The 17,838-nt window shown below is 35.7% G+C and overlaps 1 protein-coding gene across 2 annotated transcripts in view; it reads right to left on the reverse strand.

Moving 5' to 3' along the window:
- Positions 1-198: 198 nt before the first annotated feature.
- osbpl10b (oxysterol binding protein-like 10b) overlaps positions 199-17,838 on the reverse strand; it is a 72,449-nt gene continuing 54,809 nt past the window's right edge. For both annotated transcript variants that reach the window (XM_079836591.1, XM_079836590.1), the window contains 5 exons: positions 15,316-15,805; positions 8,525-8,711; positions 7,186-7,368; positions 4,454-4,607; positions 199-979 (listed from right to left, as the gene is read on the reverse strand). In XM_079836591.1, the coding sequence (XP_079692717.1) occupies positions 935-979; positions 4,454-4,607; positions 7,186-7,368; positions 8,525-8,711; positions 15,316-15,805 (1,059 nt within the window). In that variant the 3' untranslated portion in view covers positions 199-934. The remainder of the gene's footprint in view (positions 980-4,453; positions 4,608-7,185; positions 7,369-8,524; positions 8,712-15,315; positions 15,806-17,838) is intronic.

Below are 17,838 nucleotides of genomic sequence, written 5' to 3' on the forward strand. Positions count from 1 at the left end.
TTTTTGTATTTAATACATATTTGACATGTATTTAACCTTTATAGAATATAGAATGTGAATGTTTCGTGATGCTTCTAAATTTGGGGAGAAAAGCACCTCTCACTATGTATGAGAATAATAATTCTAAAAACCCCTGAGATTTTAAGTTAATTTGCACATTTAAGTTAATAAACACAAAATAGTCAAAAAGTCACATTTCTGAAGATCTGTTTTTTAGAAATCAACGTTTAACTTTTAATCAGCATTTAATGGATAATACTTCAGATAAGTGACTGAAACGCATGCATATCACTGACCTTACTAAATCGTGACGGAAAAAATACATTTGCACATGATTTTAAAATCCATTCCTTCAAATATCCATTTTATTCTTTCTTCAGGCGTGAGAGACTCGACTGAAGCACAATACTGTCATCATATGGTAAGATTGATTCAGTCATTCAAATAAAATGACAAGAACATGAGGGGTGAGGTCTCTTAAACATGAATACATATTCCTCACATACTATAGCCGATCTGTGCTCACTGGTCTCAAATACCCAGAATGCTCTATGGTGTCCTAAAATAATAGCTATATCAGTCATTTGTGTTATACTCTCTGATACAGATGCTACATTTCTTCTGTGTGAAAATTCACTTTACTGTAGTATTGATTACCATAAGTAATATACAAATATAAAGATATTGCACAAGGTCACACAATTCAATCTTCATCATCCGGAGGGGCTTTTGAGGTATATTAACCACTCTCAAGTCCATTTTTTGTTTTTGGCACCTTACATTCTCTGTACGACAAGTTGGAGAAAAGGATCAATGTCTTTCCCCGCTGCTTGAGTCTCATTGGTTGGCCAGCCCCTCGTTTACATGGCCACTCCCATCCGTGGGGTGGGGGGGCTGTGATGGACCGGAATCATGTGGCTCCAGCTTTTCCTCATCACTTCGTCTTCCATAGAGGATTGTGGTACACCCATCCTTCCCCCTGCAGGCAATTCAAGGACGGAATTAAATGTTAGACAAGCTAGATTTGGGCTGTGTTCCACCCCAAATTTTTATTCCCTTTACTCGCTAACTTCCCTCCATCTCGTGGACTCGGATGTACGTGATTACGTTGAACGAGTGCCCACTACTGGCGGAACTCATGCATAAGATTTAAAAGAAACACACTAAGCCCTTGATGGAATTCACTATGGATTTTTTATTTTTATGCACCATTCTATATGCAGTTGTTGGAGAACATATATAAAATCCTATAGGTATATGAGCTGTTGGAGAAAAATAAAATTACACAAACGAAAAGAAAATATCAGTAGTATAAACGTTGACTGTGAACATAAGGTAGCTACAAGTATTATGCGATTAAATCTCAACATGAAGGCCAAAGTATACTTTGCATACTCAATGTGCACCGCCGGATTTTTGAAACCACATGCGTATTACATAGGTGTATATGACATTCTTCTTTCTTAAGAGTTTTTTTTTCCTGAAATAAGTTTTCTTTTAAAAAAAAAACACTTATCCAGCAAGGATACATTAAATTGATCAAAAGTGACAAAGACACTTTGTACTTGCACAACTGTTTTCAACTAATAATAATAAGAAATGTTTCTTGAGCAGAAAATCAGCATATTAGAATGATTTCTAAAGGGTCATGTGACTAAAACAGATTTTAAAAACAAACAAGTGTATAATGAATAATCAAATCTAGGGTAAAAAAGGAAAATCATTTGCACTCTTTGGTTCACTGAATGTAATTATCATCAACCAAGTATGAAATATAAGTGAAAAAAGATCTTACCAACCCCAAACTTAAGAACAGTAGTGTAAGTTTTATGAAGTTTCCTTCAATTTTTAAAAACCTGAGGGGGAGACTTTGCATTTGGTTTCATTCTGTTTGTGCTTGGTCCAGCCGTTTTTGAACATATGAACGTGTCTTATGTAAGTGCCTCCTAAGAAACGAATCCGATCAGGGTCCGGTGAACTGAAACCAGCCTACTTATACATGGCTTCCTTATAGTGATAGTTCAGCCAAAAATGATGAAATTACCCCATGATTTACTCACCCTCAAGCCACCCTAGGTGTATATGACTTTCTTCTTTCAGCCAAACAGAGTTATATTTAAAAATATCCTGGCTTTTTCAAAATGTATAATGGAAAAGCACACCCATCCATCATAAAAGTAATCCATATGGCTCCAGGGGTTAATAAAGGCATTCTGAAGCAAACTGATGCTTTTTTGTAAGAAAAATATCCATATTTATAACTTTATAAACTGCAATCACTGGCTTCTAGCCGTATGCGCAGGGGCATAGCCGTCTTTTCAGAAGTGAGGGGGACAGAAATGTCAGGTATAATACCTGTTTTTTTTCCGACCTGTCTAATTGACCGATTTAATTGATCTCTTGCTTTTAATTCAGTAAGATATCAAATACACTGCTGAACAATAACCACTAATATGTATAATATTTTCCCCTATATTTTATGCCAATTTTATGATTGGTTTATGCACTACAAACACTTGTGCATTACTTACCCATGGATTTTATGCAATGTTAAAAAAATATCACTGAACAAGGCAGTTTAGAAAAGTTTAAAAATTACAATTGTTCAATGTTTTTGAAAGAAGACTTCTGCTCACAGAGGCTGCATTTATTTAATAAAATGCAGTAAAAAAAAGTAATACAGTGAAATATTATGCCAATGTAAAGCAGCTGTTATCTATGTGAATATATAGTAAAAAGAAATTAAGTAATTTATTCCTGTGATCAAAGCTGAATTTATCATCATTACTCCAGTCTTCAGTGTCACATAATCCTTCAGAAATCATTCTCATATGCTGATTTGCTGCTCAAGAAACATTTATGATTGTTATCAATGATGAAAACAGTTGTGCTGCTTCATTTTTGTGGAAACTATGATACTATTCAAACTTTTGTGGTAAGATTAAAAAAGAGATAAATTAATACTTTTATTCATTAAACATGCATTAAATTGATCACAAGTGACATCTATAATATAAATAAAGATTTCTATTCAATAAGTGCTTTATTTAATGCAAATAAATGCTGTTCATTTAACTTTCTATTCATCAAAGAATCCTATAAAATAAAATGCATCATGGTTTCCACAACATTTTTAAGCAGCACAACTGTTTTCAACATTGATAATCAGAAATGTTTCTTGAGCAGCAAATCCTCATATTATAATCGATATGACAATACTGGTGTAATGATGCTGAAAATTCAGCTTTGATCACAGGAATAAATTACACGTTTACTATATATTAACATAGTAAACAGCTGTTTTATATAATAAATGCAGCCTTTGTGAGCAGAAGATACTAAACATTAAAAAGGATGTCAGTTAGCACTGCATTATTCATATACTTTATTGTCAATAAATACCTTGAGATGGCTTGAAAAACACACATGAACCATATATTGTCAAAATCATGTGTTTGTCGTCGCGTTTCATCAGTCATAATTATCTTTATTTAGCTGCTAGTTCAGCGTTGTGAATGCCTTTGGAACGCGATTACTTCTACGAATACGTTTTCGTAATCTACGCCCATGCGTATGCGAGTCTACTTCCAGCGGAAGAGTGAACTCTGACCTAACACATGGTGTAAGATGTAGGAGTAGCGTAAGCTGAGGTGAAAGTAGACGCCTCTCGCAGTTCAAACAAATAGGGCTGGGCATAGAAATGACATTTCTATTTACAAATTCTCATTTTAGACTTCTAATTTGTGATTAGCAGTGTTCTGTTTTGCTCTAACCTCTAAAATGTATCAATACGTCATGCAAGTCAGAGTTTACTCTTCCGCCGGAACCAGATTCACATACAACCGGTACCGGAAGCCAGTTATTATAGTTTAAAAAGTTATTTTTACAAAAATTTTCTTACAAAAAAAGCATTGCTTCACTTCAGAAGGATGCAATTTTTGGAGCTTCAAAAACTCAGGCTCTACTCACTCCCGTTATAAAGCTTGGAAGGACCAGGATATTTTTTTATATAACTAGAGATGGTGGTCCAGTGGGTTAAACCACTTAACTAATATGCAGAAGGTTGCTGGTTAGATCCCAGCGGACCAGTGTGTCCTTGAGCAAGGCATGTTACTCCACGTTGCTCCAGGGGTAATTGCTCCTGTAATTAGTACTCTGTAAGTCACTTTGGATAAAAGCGTCGGCCAAATTCATAAATGTAAATGTAACTCGGATTGTGTTTGGCTGAAAGAAGAAAGTCATACACCTAGGATGGCTTGAGGGTGAGTAATACATGGGATCATTTTCATTTCATTAACTAACCCTTTAAGACCAATTAGCTGACTAGTACAAGTACTGAATAGTCAATTATGAAAATATGTAGTTCTGCACGTCCTAAGTAAAATGACAAATGGGATTTATATGCATAAGTGAAACCTCATCAGGTTTTTGATGCGGATTTAGAAAGCCTCACCTCTTTGATGAAGTACTTGGGTTTCCAGGTGGTGCTGCTAGCCGTTCTCTGCTTCCCTTCTCTTCTCTGTTTCTCCTCCAGCTGGTGTTTGTGTTCAGTGGCCGCATCGATGTCCCCGGCCTTCAGCGCCGTTGTCACATGCTGCCACAGCCGTCTGTCAATCATTGACACAAGACAGGATAATATGACAGGCTGATGCTTTTTTTCATGCTTGTACAGTATATTGTTGTGGAATAATATACAGTACTTCAGATAAATTTGCCCCTATACAACATTTTTTCTGGTCAATATGTATTTCAAATATATGTTAAATGTTGTTACATTTTATTCTAGCTTCATGCATTCTTTTATCATCAGCAATTGAATGTGGGTAAGTTTCATAAAATAAAAAAAACCCTGAGAAAATCACGTTTTTGTCACAATACTACTTCGTCCTGGGTCAACATTTCACTCGGTAACTCTAGGCAGTTTTGATAATATGCTAAATTTTTTTCTTGATGCCGTTATTTTACATGTGCATAAACAATGCTTTTATTGCTTGTTTCTGCTTCTTCGCTTGTGTTTTGATCTGGAGATTCTCTCCTGTCAGAGCGCCCCCTACAGTGTAAAAGTGAAAACATGGATTGCCAGAAATTTTTGTCAATGGCGGGGAAGTGTTGTCTCATAAACGATGGAAATGGCGGGGAAAGAGTTAAAAAGAAATCACTTTTCTTGAACAAAAATACATTTTGGCAAAATGCAATGCAATGTATTGTTTAAAATATATTTTGGACAACATGTTGTAAATAAATGTGACCCTGGACCACAAAACCAGTCATAAATCACACGGGTATATTTGTGGCAATAGCAAACAATATATTTTATTGGTCAAAATTATTTATTTTTCTTTAATGCCAAAAATCATTAGGATATTAAGTAAAGATCATGTTCCATGAAGATATTTTGTAAATTTCCTACCGTAAATATATAACAAATGTATTAATATTAGTAATATGCGTTGCTAAGGACTTCATTTGGACAACTTTAAAGGTGATTTTACTCAATATTTAGACTTTTTTGCACCCTCAGATTCCAGATTTTCAAATAGTTGTATCTCGGCCAAATATTGTCCTATCCTAACAAACCATACATCATTATTTATTCAGCTTTCAGGTGATGTATACAACTCAATAAAAAAAAAATTGACCCATATGACTGGTTTTGTGGTCCAGGGTCACATATTTAGATTGAAAATTGGTAACAAAAATTTAAAATATTACAAAATTACAAATATTTTCAAATCTATTTTAGCAACATGGTCATTTTTGTTTGTTTTGAAATATACTTGAAATATATTTGAATAAAAATATGATAAAACAGTATATTTGGGCAGTCGCTTTACAATTTTTAACCAGAATAAGCTGCAAAACTTTGCTGTTTAGTTAAGGCTGTTACGTCTAGCCACATTGATCAGGATAAGAAAGCAACCTCATATGATAATTCAGCCGAATCTTTTATTCAATTTGATCCCAAACCTTTCAAGGATCAATGGATCTACACTTTTTGCAAGCGTAGCACTGCTTCAGAAGAACCTCTCTGCCGCTATATCTTCTTTTGATTGCATTACGCGGCTGTGGTACCGCCAGGCTGAGAGCATTAGACTATACTCTGATGGAGCTCTGTCCTGTTCGGCTGGATCTCTCCTCTACAATAAGCAGCATTAGAGTTTATTAAGTGAATCCCTCCAGCTCACCCAGGGCCACAGCAGTGCATGATGGTCACGAGTATTGTATAAGAGCTCTAGAGGGGCAGGATTTAGCTAAAATGCTCTAAAAGGAGAGATGCTCACCCACCGTGGCATTATCTGGATCACTGAGCTCTGATCTTTCACACACGCTATTTATTTGTATTGCCCGAGTAACTTTCTTCCCTAGAAGGAAGGTTTCACTATGCTTCCATTTTCAGTTAACAGACTTCTGCAAAATAAATTGAACAAGCTAACTCTAAATAAGAACACACATGTGTTTATATAAATGTATTTTGTACTTTGGTAAGTGTGATAATCAGATAATTTTGGCCATTTTGACAATTTTTTTTATTTGTAGGGTTAGTAGGGGGACGACCCAAACTCAAACATGTGTTGCAGACATGAGCACCATGACTGTAAAGTGCATGTGTGAAATCGGCTAGGCAACGGCGGCAACAAAGAGAGAAAAAAAATGCATTAGTAAGCATCGGGGGTGGAGCATCAGTAAATGTTTGAACCTTTTTTAATATTTGTGTTTGAGTCCCTCAATTTTCCTCAGTGTGAAAAGATCGATCTCAAAATCATACAGTCACTGCCGGAGAGGGTTCAAATATGCAAAAGATGCTGGAAAACTGAAGAATTTGCAGGACCTGGAGGATTTTTCTGAAGAACATCGGGCAGTTTAACTGCTCAGGACAAACAAGGGACTCATGAACAACCATCACAAAAAAACAGCCGTGGATCATCCAGGTAACGACACAAAACTTTTGAATGGGGTCATTTTTATAAATTCAGCTATTTTTTTGTCTTGTGGACTATATGTAAATATCCTTTATGTAAAATATCTTATTCAGGACAATACTAAATATAAAATAACATGCATTTTGTATGATCCCTCTTATTTAGCTTCTGAGCACAACTATAAATACAATTCTGGAAAAACATTAACTCTCTCGTAAATGCCCGCATTATCACTATTGAAGCTAAATTTATGCTAAAATCTCACCTTGATTCATACTGGCCCTGCTTCTCCAGTGGGCGGATCTTTTTCTTAATGACTGGCAGTTTGGATGTGTCAATCACTTTGGTCTCTCCACTGCTGTAAGTGAACTCCAGGGTCCCGTTCCACTCCCCCTGAGCCTTGCATACGATGGTACCTGTGGGATTGTGTTTTACCTCACCCGTGACTCTGTTGAAGAATAAGAGAAAATAAGTTAAAGGGGCTATATATAAAATTCAGAAACCCTTTGTTTTTAGGGACACCAGTGACTGTTAAGTGAACTGCAGCCAGCAACTTCTTGCTTGTGTAATATACAAGAGACTGAACGCGATTCAATGCCTCGATACACTTTTTTTTAAAACACTCAATTTACTGGATTCAAGGAGTTATGTGGTTGAAATAATGGGTTTTTTTTTTTAATCCTTCCCTCGCGGGTCAATTTGACCCCTTTAGGAATTAATGGAATGCAAGGAATAACTCACATAGAAAAGTACACATAAGTTTCTAAGTACACATAGAAAAACCTAAAAATGCTAAAACTTGAGCAAAAAATTAATTTATATTGTCTACATGGGTATGAGAACTTCCTTTAGGACCCAGCGGAACAGCTCATTTGCCCCATATAGAGTTATAAGGCCATCTAGTGGCAAGAGTCATTAAAAATATCATGCTATATATTTTTTTTCTCCACACGAGGTCGGCAAAGACACCCAATTTAAGATATTTTGAGTTTAATTAAAAGGGTTATGCACGAAATTGTGAGTTATTTTGAATTTAAGCAAAGAAAGTGTTGATAAAATCTAGTAATTTAAAGGTAAAAATGAAAAAAATATTATCAAAAATAAATGAAATAAGCTTTCTGGACAAAAATTTAAATGAAGTATAGTTTTAGGGCTTCGGGTCATTTTGACCCGCAGGGGAAGGATTTGTTACAAAATGCGAGGGAAGGATAGCATCTAATCATAGTGATGTGGATGTGTTTGCACAAACTCTGCAATTCACCAGTCGACAGATGAGGTCATTAAAATCACACTATGATAGCTTGATTATAAATATATTTGAGACTAATAATAGACTAGTCATATGCATTCCTTTCATGTGGCCTTGAATGGAAGAGAGGCTCTCGTGAAGTGCAGTTGTCACATGATGATCCTTTTTGAGTCCTTCACATAAAAATCAGTCTACAGGCTTTTATAGACAAACTAGGAAGTCATGGAAGGTCTCGTTTTTTTAAGGTGCATTAAAAGTTGTTCACACACTTGCAATAACAATTTATATAAATTATATAACAAAGAAAATGGCTTTTATACCTGACCTCAAATAAAATAAGCTTCTTCACTCTCACCTGTGAACTTTCCCTCCATAGAAGGGTTTGGTTTGGAATGTGACGGTGGCAGAGTATCCGCTTTTGGCACAACAGATGGAAACTTTCCCACCCAGCTCCACCCAGGGCACTGTCAGAATGGAGCGGGCGTAGGCAGAGGGCAGCGTGAACACATACTCCTCGTCATGCTCCAAGAGATGTAACACTCCTAACATAAAGAAACACAGGACACAGGTCACACTCTGTTCACAGACTCACCAGGAACCGTAGCAAGAGTATAGAGCACTTAGAACGGTTTCAGCTCAACTCCTTACAAAGCAAACATAATTCTGACTAACAAATCAAGGGAAAAAATCTGCTTTGGACCTTTGTTAAGTAATCCCAGAAGGTGCTCTTTGGTTGTGTTTCAAACTTATATTTATAGAAAAAAGATCCAAGGCACTACTTCCAGTTCAAAAAGCCTTTATTCAAACCACGGCTCACTCTAGAAACATTAAAAATAACTAAAACTTTGCACACTGATGCATTTCAGGATTCTGATTAACATTGATCTCAGTGCTCCGCAGGTGTTTATAAAGCTCTCGTATGTTTGATGCACAGGAGAAATTCAAAGAAGCAAGCAAAGATGGATATTAAAGGTAGAATATCATAAAACTAAAATTTATGATGAGCAGAAAACGGTGATCGTTGCATTCATACAACGGCTGTTTGTGCCAGTCTACCGGTTTCATCTAGCACATAATCTGTCCATAATCTGATTCAATTCCAAACCTGTCAAACAGCATAACTGCATAAGGAACCAGTCCTATAGGAATCAAATGAGAGTCCCCTAAGAATTCTCTAAACAAGGGAATAAAATACTACTGGATAAACTTTTACAAATATTTAGTTTAGTTTTTAGTGGTTGGCAACTTGCGGTTTTATAAACTTCGGGACTTTACATCACACAGTAAACATACAACTGGAAAAAAATATGAAAAGGCATAAAATGGACACTAAAATACACTATATTGCCAAATGTTTTGAGACCCTCCCCAAACGTTCCCCACCTGTTCCTTTCACTGAAACTAAAGGGCCAAGCCCAACCCCTGAAAAACAACTCCACACCATAACCCTCCCCCCCCCCACCAAACTTTACACTTGGCACAATGCAGTCAGGAAAGTACCGTTCTCCTGGCAACCGCCAAACCCAGACTCGTCCATCGGAGTCCAGTGGCGGCGTGATTTACACCACAGCATCCGATGCTTTGCATTGCACTTGGTGCTGTAAGGCTTGGATGCAGCTGCTCAGCCATGGAAACCCATTCCATAAAGCTCTCTACTCACTGTTCTTGAGCTAATCTGAAGGCCACACCAAGTTCGGCGGTCTGTAGCTATTGTCTCTGCAGAAAGTTGCCGACTTCTGCGCACTGTGCACCTCAACAAGCGCTGACCCCGCTCTGTAATTTTATGTGACCTACTACTTCGTGGCTGAGTTGCTGTTGTTCCCAATTGCTTCCACTTTATTATAATATCACTAACAGATGACCGTGGAATATTTAGTAGTGAGGAAATGTCCCGAATAGACTTGCACAGGTGGCAACCTATCATGGTAACACTCTTGAATTTACTAATCTCCTGAGAGCGACCCATTCTTTCACAAATGTTTGTAGAAGCGTCTGCATGCCTAGGTGCTTGATTTTACACACCTATGGCCATGGAAGTGATCGGAACACCTGAATTCAATGATTTGGAGGGGTGTCCCAAATTACTGGCAATATACTGTGTGTCAGTTGTCTTTGTCACACAGACCTGGTAACTCTGATCTTAGTAGATTTTTTTGGTGAAATGGAGATATGGACGTTGGTATTGTTAACTAAAACTATTCATATCTAATCATATTAGATGAAAAACTTAACACTTAGGAATGTTTCCTGGGCAACTAATTGACTTAAAATAAGTTTAAGTTGAATAACTAAATATAAACAATACAAAAAAAATACGAAAAAACCCCTATACAAATTATAATCATAAATCAATTAATTAAATGGATGCTATATAATTTATTAATAAATAATAATAATAATGCATATTAATAAATACAAAAAATTTATATAAATAATAGTAAAATAACTGGTTATGGAAAGCAGGCATAAAAACAAGGCTAAATGTAAAAATAAAATAAAAAATCTTTCAAATTAAATGGAAATAAAAAAAGACCGATTGAGGATAATGAAGCCACATTAAAACATATTTTTAAAATAACACTAAAAAGGTAACAGTTACAGTTCACTATGAAAAAATTAAATAGTAATATTAATAAAGTTAAATTTTTTATCATTTTTGTTTACCTTTGTAAAGATAATTCTGCCACTACCACTTAAAATCTGGGTCCTGAATCAAGACTAGGTGAAAACCACTGAGAGTATTAGAAGTGGTTCCAAATTATATTAGCGAATCATTAGAATTCCTTCAGGAATTAATTTCCACTATAATCCTTCTGTATAGTCCAGTGTCATGTTATTTAACCTGTTCTCATTTATCAGTCATCAGGATGACAGATTCTTTCTATATCAGTTTCATGGTGTACTTTGATTTAACACTATCCCCTGATTTCACAGACAAGGCTTAAACTAATCCCAGACTAAAATGAAGTTTGAGCTGCATGTCTTAACTGAATGCAACTTGCAATGAATGATTTTTTTTTCCAACGGCACATTTATAAAAGCTACTTAAATAGGGCCTAATCCTGGTTTAATCGAAGCCCTGTCTGTGAAACCAGGCCTGTATTATAATGCAAACCTCAAACTACAATTGGAAGTTATTAATTTAAATGATTACTTGTGTCATCTGTATAACTCAGGTAAAATCTGAACAGTGTGAGCATGTTCACAGCAGCTCTCTCAGCGGGCCTGGCCTATTTTTTATCCGGGTTACATAATGGACAGCTGTCTAGTGGCAAAATCTCTGTGGGCTTTCAGCCAGGTCTGACAACAGCACATCTGTTTCCCAGAGACAAGAGAGCTGAAGGGGGCGGGGTGGGTGCAGTTCAGCTCCCTGGCTCTGGGTCTCTGCTCCAGAAGGGTCAAGCGTGTTGCGTCCCAAAGCTGCGCTGCTAGAGCTGTTCCTTGTAATAATGCTGAGACCAGAGCTTCTCTGATGATCCCAGGAGAGGACAGATGAATTCATCTGTGCTGACGCACAAGGAAACTACATTTGATGGAGCCGACAAGGCTGAAATAGCAGAAGGGACATTCGCCATGTTAAGGGTGTTCAAGCACCCTTAATTCAGTCACGATGTCAATTTCTAGGCAAACCTGGAAGGTTGAATGACAATGGGATTTTAGTGAAATTTTGTGGAACAAAAGAAATATCAGTAGCACTTTTTAATAAGGTTTCAATTGTTAACATCAGTTAACTGCCTTGGTAAACATTAACTAACAATTAACAATACTTCTACAGCATTCATTAAAGGGATAGTTCACCCAAAAATGAAAATTCCCTGGAGCGCCAGTCTCTCGTGAACGCGCGTACGACAGTTAGCGGAAGTTAGAGATTACAGTTTGTAAAGTTTTAAATATGGATATTTTTCTGACACAAAGGCCTTTATTAACCATAATGAAGATGTCAATCGATAGAGCTTTTTTTAAGATGTAGTTTATCTGTATGTAAATATATCTGTGCAGCGCAGTACTGCTTAAACACGATAGAGCAGCAAAGAAACATGGATGAATGAGAAGAAAGAGCAGGACGAAATTATCATTATATTGGATGAATATAAGCATAAGGTAAGTGACAGTATCAGTATCATATACACCTGTCGTTAATGTTAATCAAACAATAAAAGAAAAAGAAAATCATTCACGGCTCTTGAATGAATATCTTTCATAGCTTCACTAAGAATCTGTGTATATGCAATTCATACTATGCAGTTGTTGTTTTTTTTGGATAATTTTTTTAATGCTTTTAATTTTCTCACAGTTTTGGAGTAAAATGTGTTTTGGAACATATATAAAAATGTAAAATAGTATTTTTGTGTATTTTTCATAACAATACATGTTTTTTAATTTACTTTTTAAAAACTTTTTTTCAGCACTAATCTGCCAAATGTCATCCTTGAAAAGAGACCAAACTTAAGTCTGTGCGCCAAAGCATTCAAGATTTATGACAGTTTTAGTTTAAATTTTCAGGTCTTTGCTCAAAAAGTGAATAAATGGATTATAACTATTGCATAAAAATTATTTAGTACCGTAAAATCCCCTAAAAAATATTAATTATATAGTAGATTCATTTCATTTTCACATGAAGATAACCTGAGGGTTAAAATCAAAAAGTTGTATTTATTAACATTTGTTAATGCACTGTGAACTAACATGAACAAATAATAAACAATTACATTTTTACTAACTAACATTGACAAAGATAATAAATGCTTAAAAAAATGATATATATATATACATACATATATATATATACACACATATACATACATATATATATACATACATATATATATAATCAAGTTCATTATTAGTTTATGTTAAGTATTAAGCAATGTTCACAAATGAGACTTTAAAGCAAAGTGTTACCAGAAAATCTTCCTGCCAGAGTTAAACCATAAAAACTATTTAAAAGTTAACTGAAATAAAATAAAAAACTTAAATAAAAAACAATGAAACTTATTTCATTTAGCTTGTTGCCGAGGAAACATTTCTCATTTTCATTTAGTTAGTTTAACTTGATATACTAATAAAAATGTAAAAAAACTAGACTTTTTTTTTAAATAATAAAAATGAAAAAAAAAAAAACACAAAATTACTAAAACTTTAAATAAATTGAAAATGACAAAAATATACAAATAAATATTATTTGAAAACAGAGTTTTTATAACAGAGCCTGTTTTTTCAATGAAAATTTTGAAAATAGACAGAAGGATTCACGGAAGAATCAGACTGAACAGCTCGGTGACTTAATGATCTGGTTGCAGATCTAAGGTTAACATAGGGAAAGATTTTCAGAGAATAACAACTTGAAATGTTCATCATTACATGACTTCAGAAAACGTATTTAAATAAAAATACGAAATCTCATTATATGGATAAGAACGTGAAGATTATTTTATGTTCGATAAATGATGAACAATGAGAAAGTAAGTAAATTACATCATTTTCATTTTTGGGTAAAGTATCCTTTAAATTCCCCTAAACTTCCTGCTGCTCCAATTAACACATGTGTACATTACTCTGGGGGATTCGTGCTAGCCGTCTTATAATTAATTCATGTTGTCCTAATTACAGAAGAGTCCACACCAAATGCTACCTTCATCCTGCATGATCATCCACTTCATTGGACTCTCAGTTTGGGAGTTTTTTGAATATGTTTAAGTCATAAAATGTCTATTTCAATTAAATGCTGTTCTTTTGAATTTACTATTCAAAAAAAATTATTCATGGTTTCTACTAAAATATTCAGCAGCACAATTGGTTTCAACATTGCTATTAATAAGAAATGTTTCTTGAGCACCAAATCAGCATATTAGAATGATTTCTAAAGGATCATGTGACACTGAAGACTGCAGTAATGATGCTGAAAATTCAGCTTTGTCATCACAGGAATTAATGTTAAAATATATTCAAATAGAAAACAGTTATTTTAAGCTGTAATAATATTTTACAATATTACTCTATATTATATCAAATAAACACAACCTATAGTGAGCATAAGAAACCATTTTAGGGCTGCATTCCTCAAGTGTATTTTAAAAACAACATTTATCTGGCTGCATCTGCCATTTTGTCACTCGTGACTGGGAATATCATTCTCCATGAAGAACATGCCCAAAACTTAAACTTAATTTAATGAAGGTAGAATCTTTTGGAACAGCCTTCGTGCCAACATTGCCCGAAAATGCTCCCTTTGGCCTCTTTGTTTTCATACTGAAAAAAATGTTTTTAGACAATAAAAATGCTAATATAGTTTCTTATATGTATTTATTTATTCATGAAAGTGCTCAAAGGGATGGTCAAAATTGTTGGCTGTTCCAAAAGATTCTACCTTCATTTAATTACGATACCTTGTTTTGGCTCAACAGTTTTGGGATCAGAGCGAAGCAGATCAGAGTGAGTGAAGTGAAACATCAAGGGGAGAGTTTTTCAAACAGCAGTACATTTCTGTTGTTACTCCGGGAGACAGATGGAGTTGTGATATAAGCACCAGTAAATATCACAGGCCCTGAGGCGGACACCCATCTAACCACAATCAGCTGATCTGGAAACAGTATGCTCTTTGGACACGCATCTGAGGGGACGGAGGAAAAACAGTTCTGCCTGAATGAGCAAACCCTCAGGCTTTAATCAAACAGTAATGAACAAAACTCAATGATCCCAGCAGACAAACGATTGCCATAAACAAAACACAACTTTATGAATAAATAAATACTTCTAAGAAGAAAATATATTAGTATTTCTTTTTCTATAAATGTTTTGTTTAGACTGAAAACAAAGACTCGTAAGATCTTGAACTGGATGAACTGAATTCTCATTGCACTAATAGCCATGCCCACTGTGAAATCTCATTGGTCCAAAATCCTGCTCTACTTAGTTGTTTATTAAACAAATACATTCTTTTATCTTTCTTTGTGAATTACACCGTATATATATATATATATTTTTTTTTATAAATTAAAGTTTTTTTTTGTTGCACCTATAAGACTATATAATTGCTTTCATGTTATGGTTGATCAACAGTTAATAACCAATATTAAAAGTATACTATTTTGTCTAAATATATATATTTTTTTAAAACTACGAACAAAAGACAAATGACAAACTCACCTTCTCCAACCATTGACACTCCTATGGACATGCCCATGAACTTGCTTTTTGTCCAAACATGAGTGTTGACGCATGTCCGGCGCTCTTTGCACTCGCAGTAAAATCCAGAGACTGGGGGGTGGTGGGACACCTGTTCAGCCACGAAGCGTAGCCGGTAAGATTCTAACCCCTCATTGGAGGTGGTCTGGGCGGAATGAACAGCCGCAGGTGCTGGGCTTGAGCTGGTAGTCCTGAGGGGCCGCACTTTGTCTCGTGGTACGTCCCATGTGCAGTGGAAGCTCTCCCCCAGAATGGGGTTGTAAGGCTTCTTGGCCACAGCACCTTTACGACCCTCGTGGAAAGCGGTCAGGTAGTATTCCACAAACCGGATCATGCGTTCCTCTGGCGTCGCGCCAGATGTGATGGCCAAAAACACATCCGGGTGGGCCATGAAGTTGGCATACATCTCCAAAAGGGAGCGCTTCTCTAGGATAAACGTGGGCAGCACCACCTAAGAAGAAAAGATATAGGCCTACATTATCTGACCAATTTGTGGATACATACAGTTTTGATGGTATTTGAATGTGAGTGAGAAAAGATTTCACGGATGTTGTTGAATGTGGTCCTTAAATGCATTTTGTATCAAATGAAATCACAAAATGAATATGTTTAGATTATATTTTTTGTATCACTCTGTACATTAATCAATTAATTAACATAATTTCACCAGTAGGGTATGCGTATGCACGTGATGTCACCGTCGGCCTGAGTAACTGCGGGTATACCTATAGATATACAAAAAGGCTAGATGTCTCGTCCGTGCTGCCAATGGAGGTCGACGTCCGCATCTGGCGGCCATCTTGTCACAGTCAGCTCGCTCACTCGTAACATTGTTTACATGGTGCTTGCACTTTTTAAATAACCATAACTTGCTCAATTTGTGTCTGGTTTGTTATAAACGTCAGATATGTAGTTATGACACTGCATAAATGAAAAATGATTCGTAATTTGTTCAAGCATCCATAATTATAGCCACGTTAATAACGTTTGTAAGAAACCAAACCATTTGTGAATCCGTCAAGATTTCAGTGAGATAAGAGTATTTGTGTTCATGAAGATCACTCGCCTTACATCAGGTACCACAGAGCCCTGCCTGTGCAAGATGGCCGCCGGTGATGACGTTAGAGACTCCGCCGTAAGACATCTAGCCTTTATTATCTATATCTATGGTTATATCCACTGAGTGGCAAAAAGAATGAGCGGCAGCAATGGTTTACAGTGCGAATGCACATCTAAACACATCTAAAACTGGAAAGAGCTTTGAGATTTGAGAATAGATTTGACAAGAAATCAGAGGTATATTTTTACAGACTGCCGAAAGAGAAGCAAATGGATCACTGCAATTCACAGAAACAAATTAACTCCTGGCAGCGAAACGTGGATTTGCAGTTATCATTTTGTGTAAAGATGTTGAATTTTGGGGTAAAATCATATTGTACTGACAACTCAATTCAATATTTACCATCTTATATTCTGCGTAATTTGATGTTTTTAAATAAACAATATCAAAACGATTTAAGTTTTGACAATATATATATCGATATAAGTGATCACCTGGATTTAGACCTATATTGTATTTATATAAAGTGTTCACAGGCAAATCTGCCTCATGTATTTCCCCGGCGTCAAAATCAGGCACAGGAAACACGATTCTTGGCTGGATGTCAATATCCATGGATCACTGGATCTTTGGTACGTTGTAAGGAATACTTATATTGAGTCCAACCTTTAGTTTAAACTTATAATCATTTGTTTTACTCGCATTTTCAGGATTTCCCCAGTTAAATCCATTCATGCAGCAGGTTCTTTTGCCACTCAGTCCGGCTGAGAGGGCAAGTTCCGGCGGGAAAGTGACGTCAATGCATGCCGTCTATAAGTGACAGTTTTTATGAGTGAGTGGCTCTTTTTATGATCCCTCATTCAGCCGATTCGCTCAAAAACATGGATTCTTTCAGGACTGAAACAAGTGTCTGGCTGCTTCTGAAATCACATACTTTCCTACCATACAGTAGGCGAAAAACAGTATGTGACAACAAAAGTATGTCTGAATTCATAGTACTTGTAAAAGAGTAGGCAAAAAGTAACTGTATGACCTACTTCTTCCAGTGAGAATCTGAAGTGTGCATAAGATGGACACATTACTATCCCATGAGGCCATGGGAGAGGATTTGTGAATTGGAAGTGAAGCAACACAACTGACGCTGGTAGGAAAATGTAGTATGTCCAGATTACATTCATATTACACACATATTCACACTATACAGTACGCACTTTTTTTGCGGTTGTGGAGTAATTACTTATTTAATTTAATTACCAACTCAAAGTATGCTTGTTGGTTTGTTTGTTTTTTTACTTATGTATAAAAATAATATTATACTTGTATGTTTTTCAAATGTTACCAGCATGGCTGTGATTAACCATGGCACTCACATCTGTAACAATATAAAAAAGAGCATATTGTTCTTGTAATTTTGCGAAAATAAT

This window comes from Gobio gobio (assembly GCF_949357685.1).
Source record: "Gobio gobio genome assembly, chromosome: 15".
Classification (NCBI taxonomy): Eukaryota; Metazoa; Chordata; class Actinopteri; order Cypriniformes; family Gobionidae; genus Gobio; species Gobio gobio.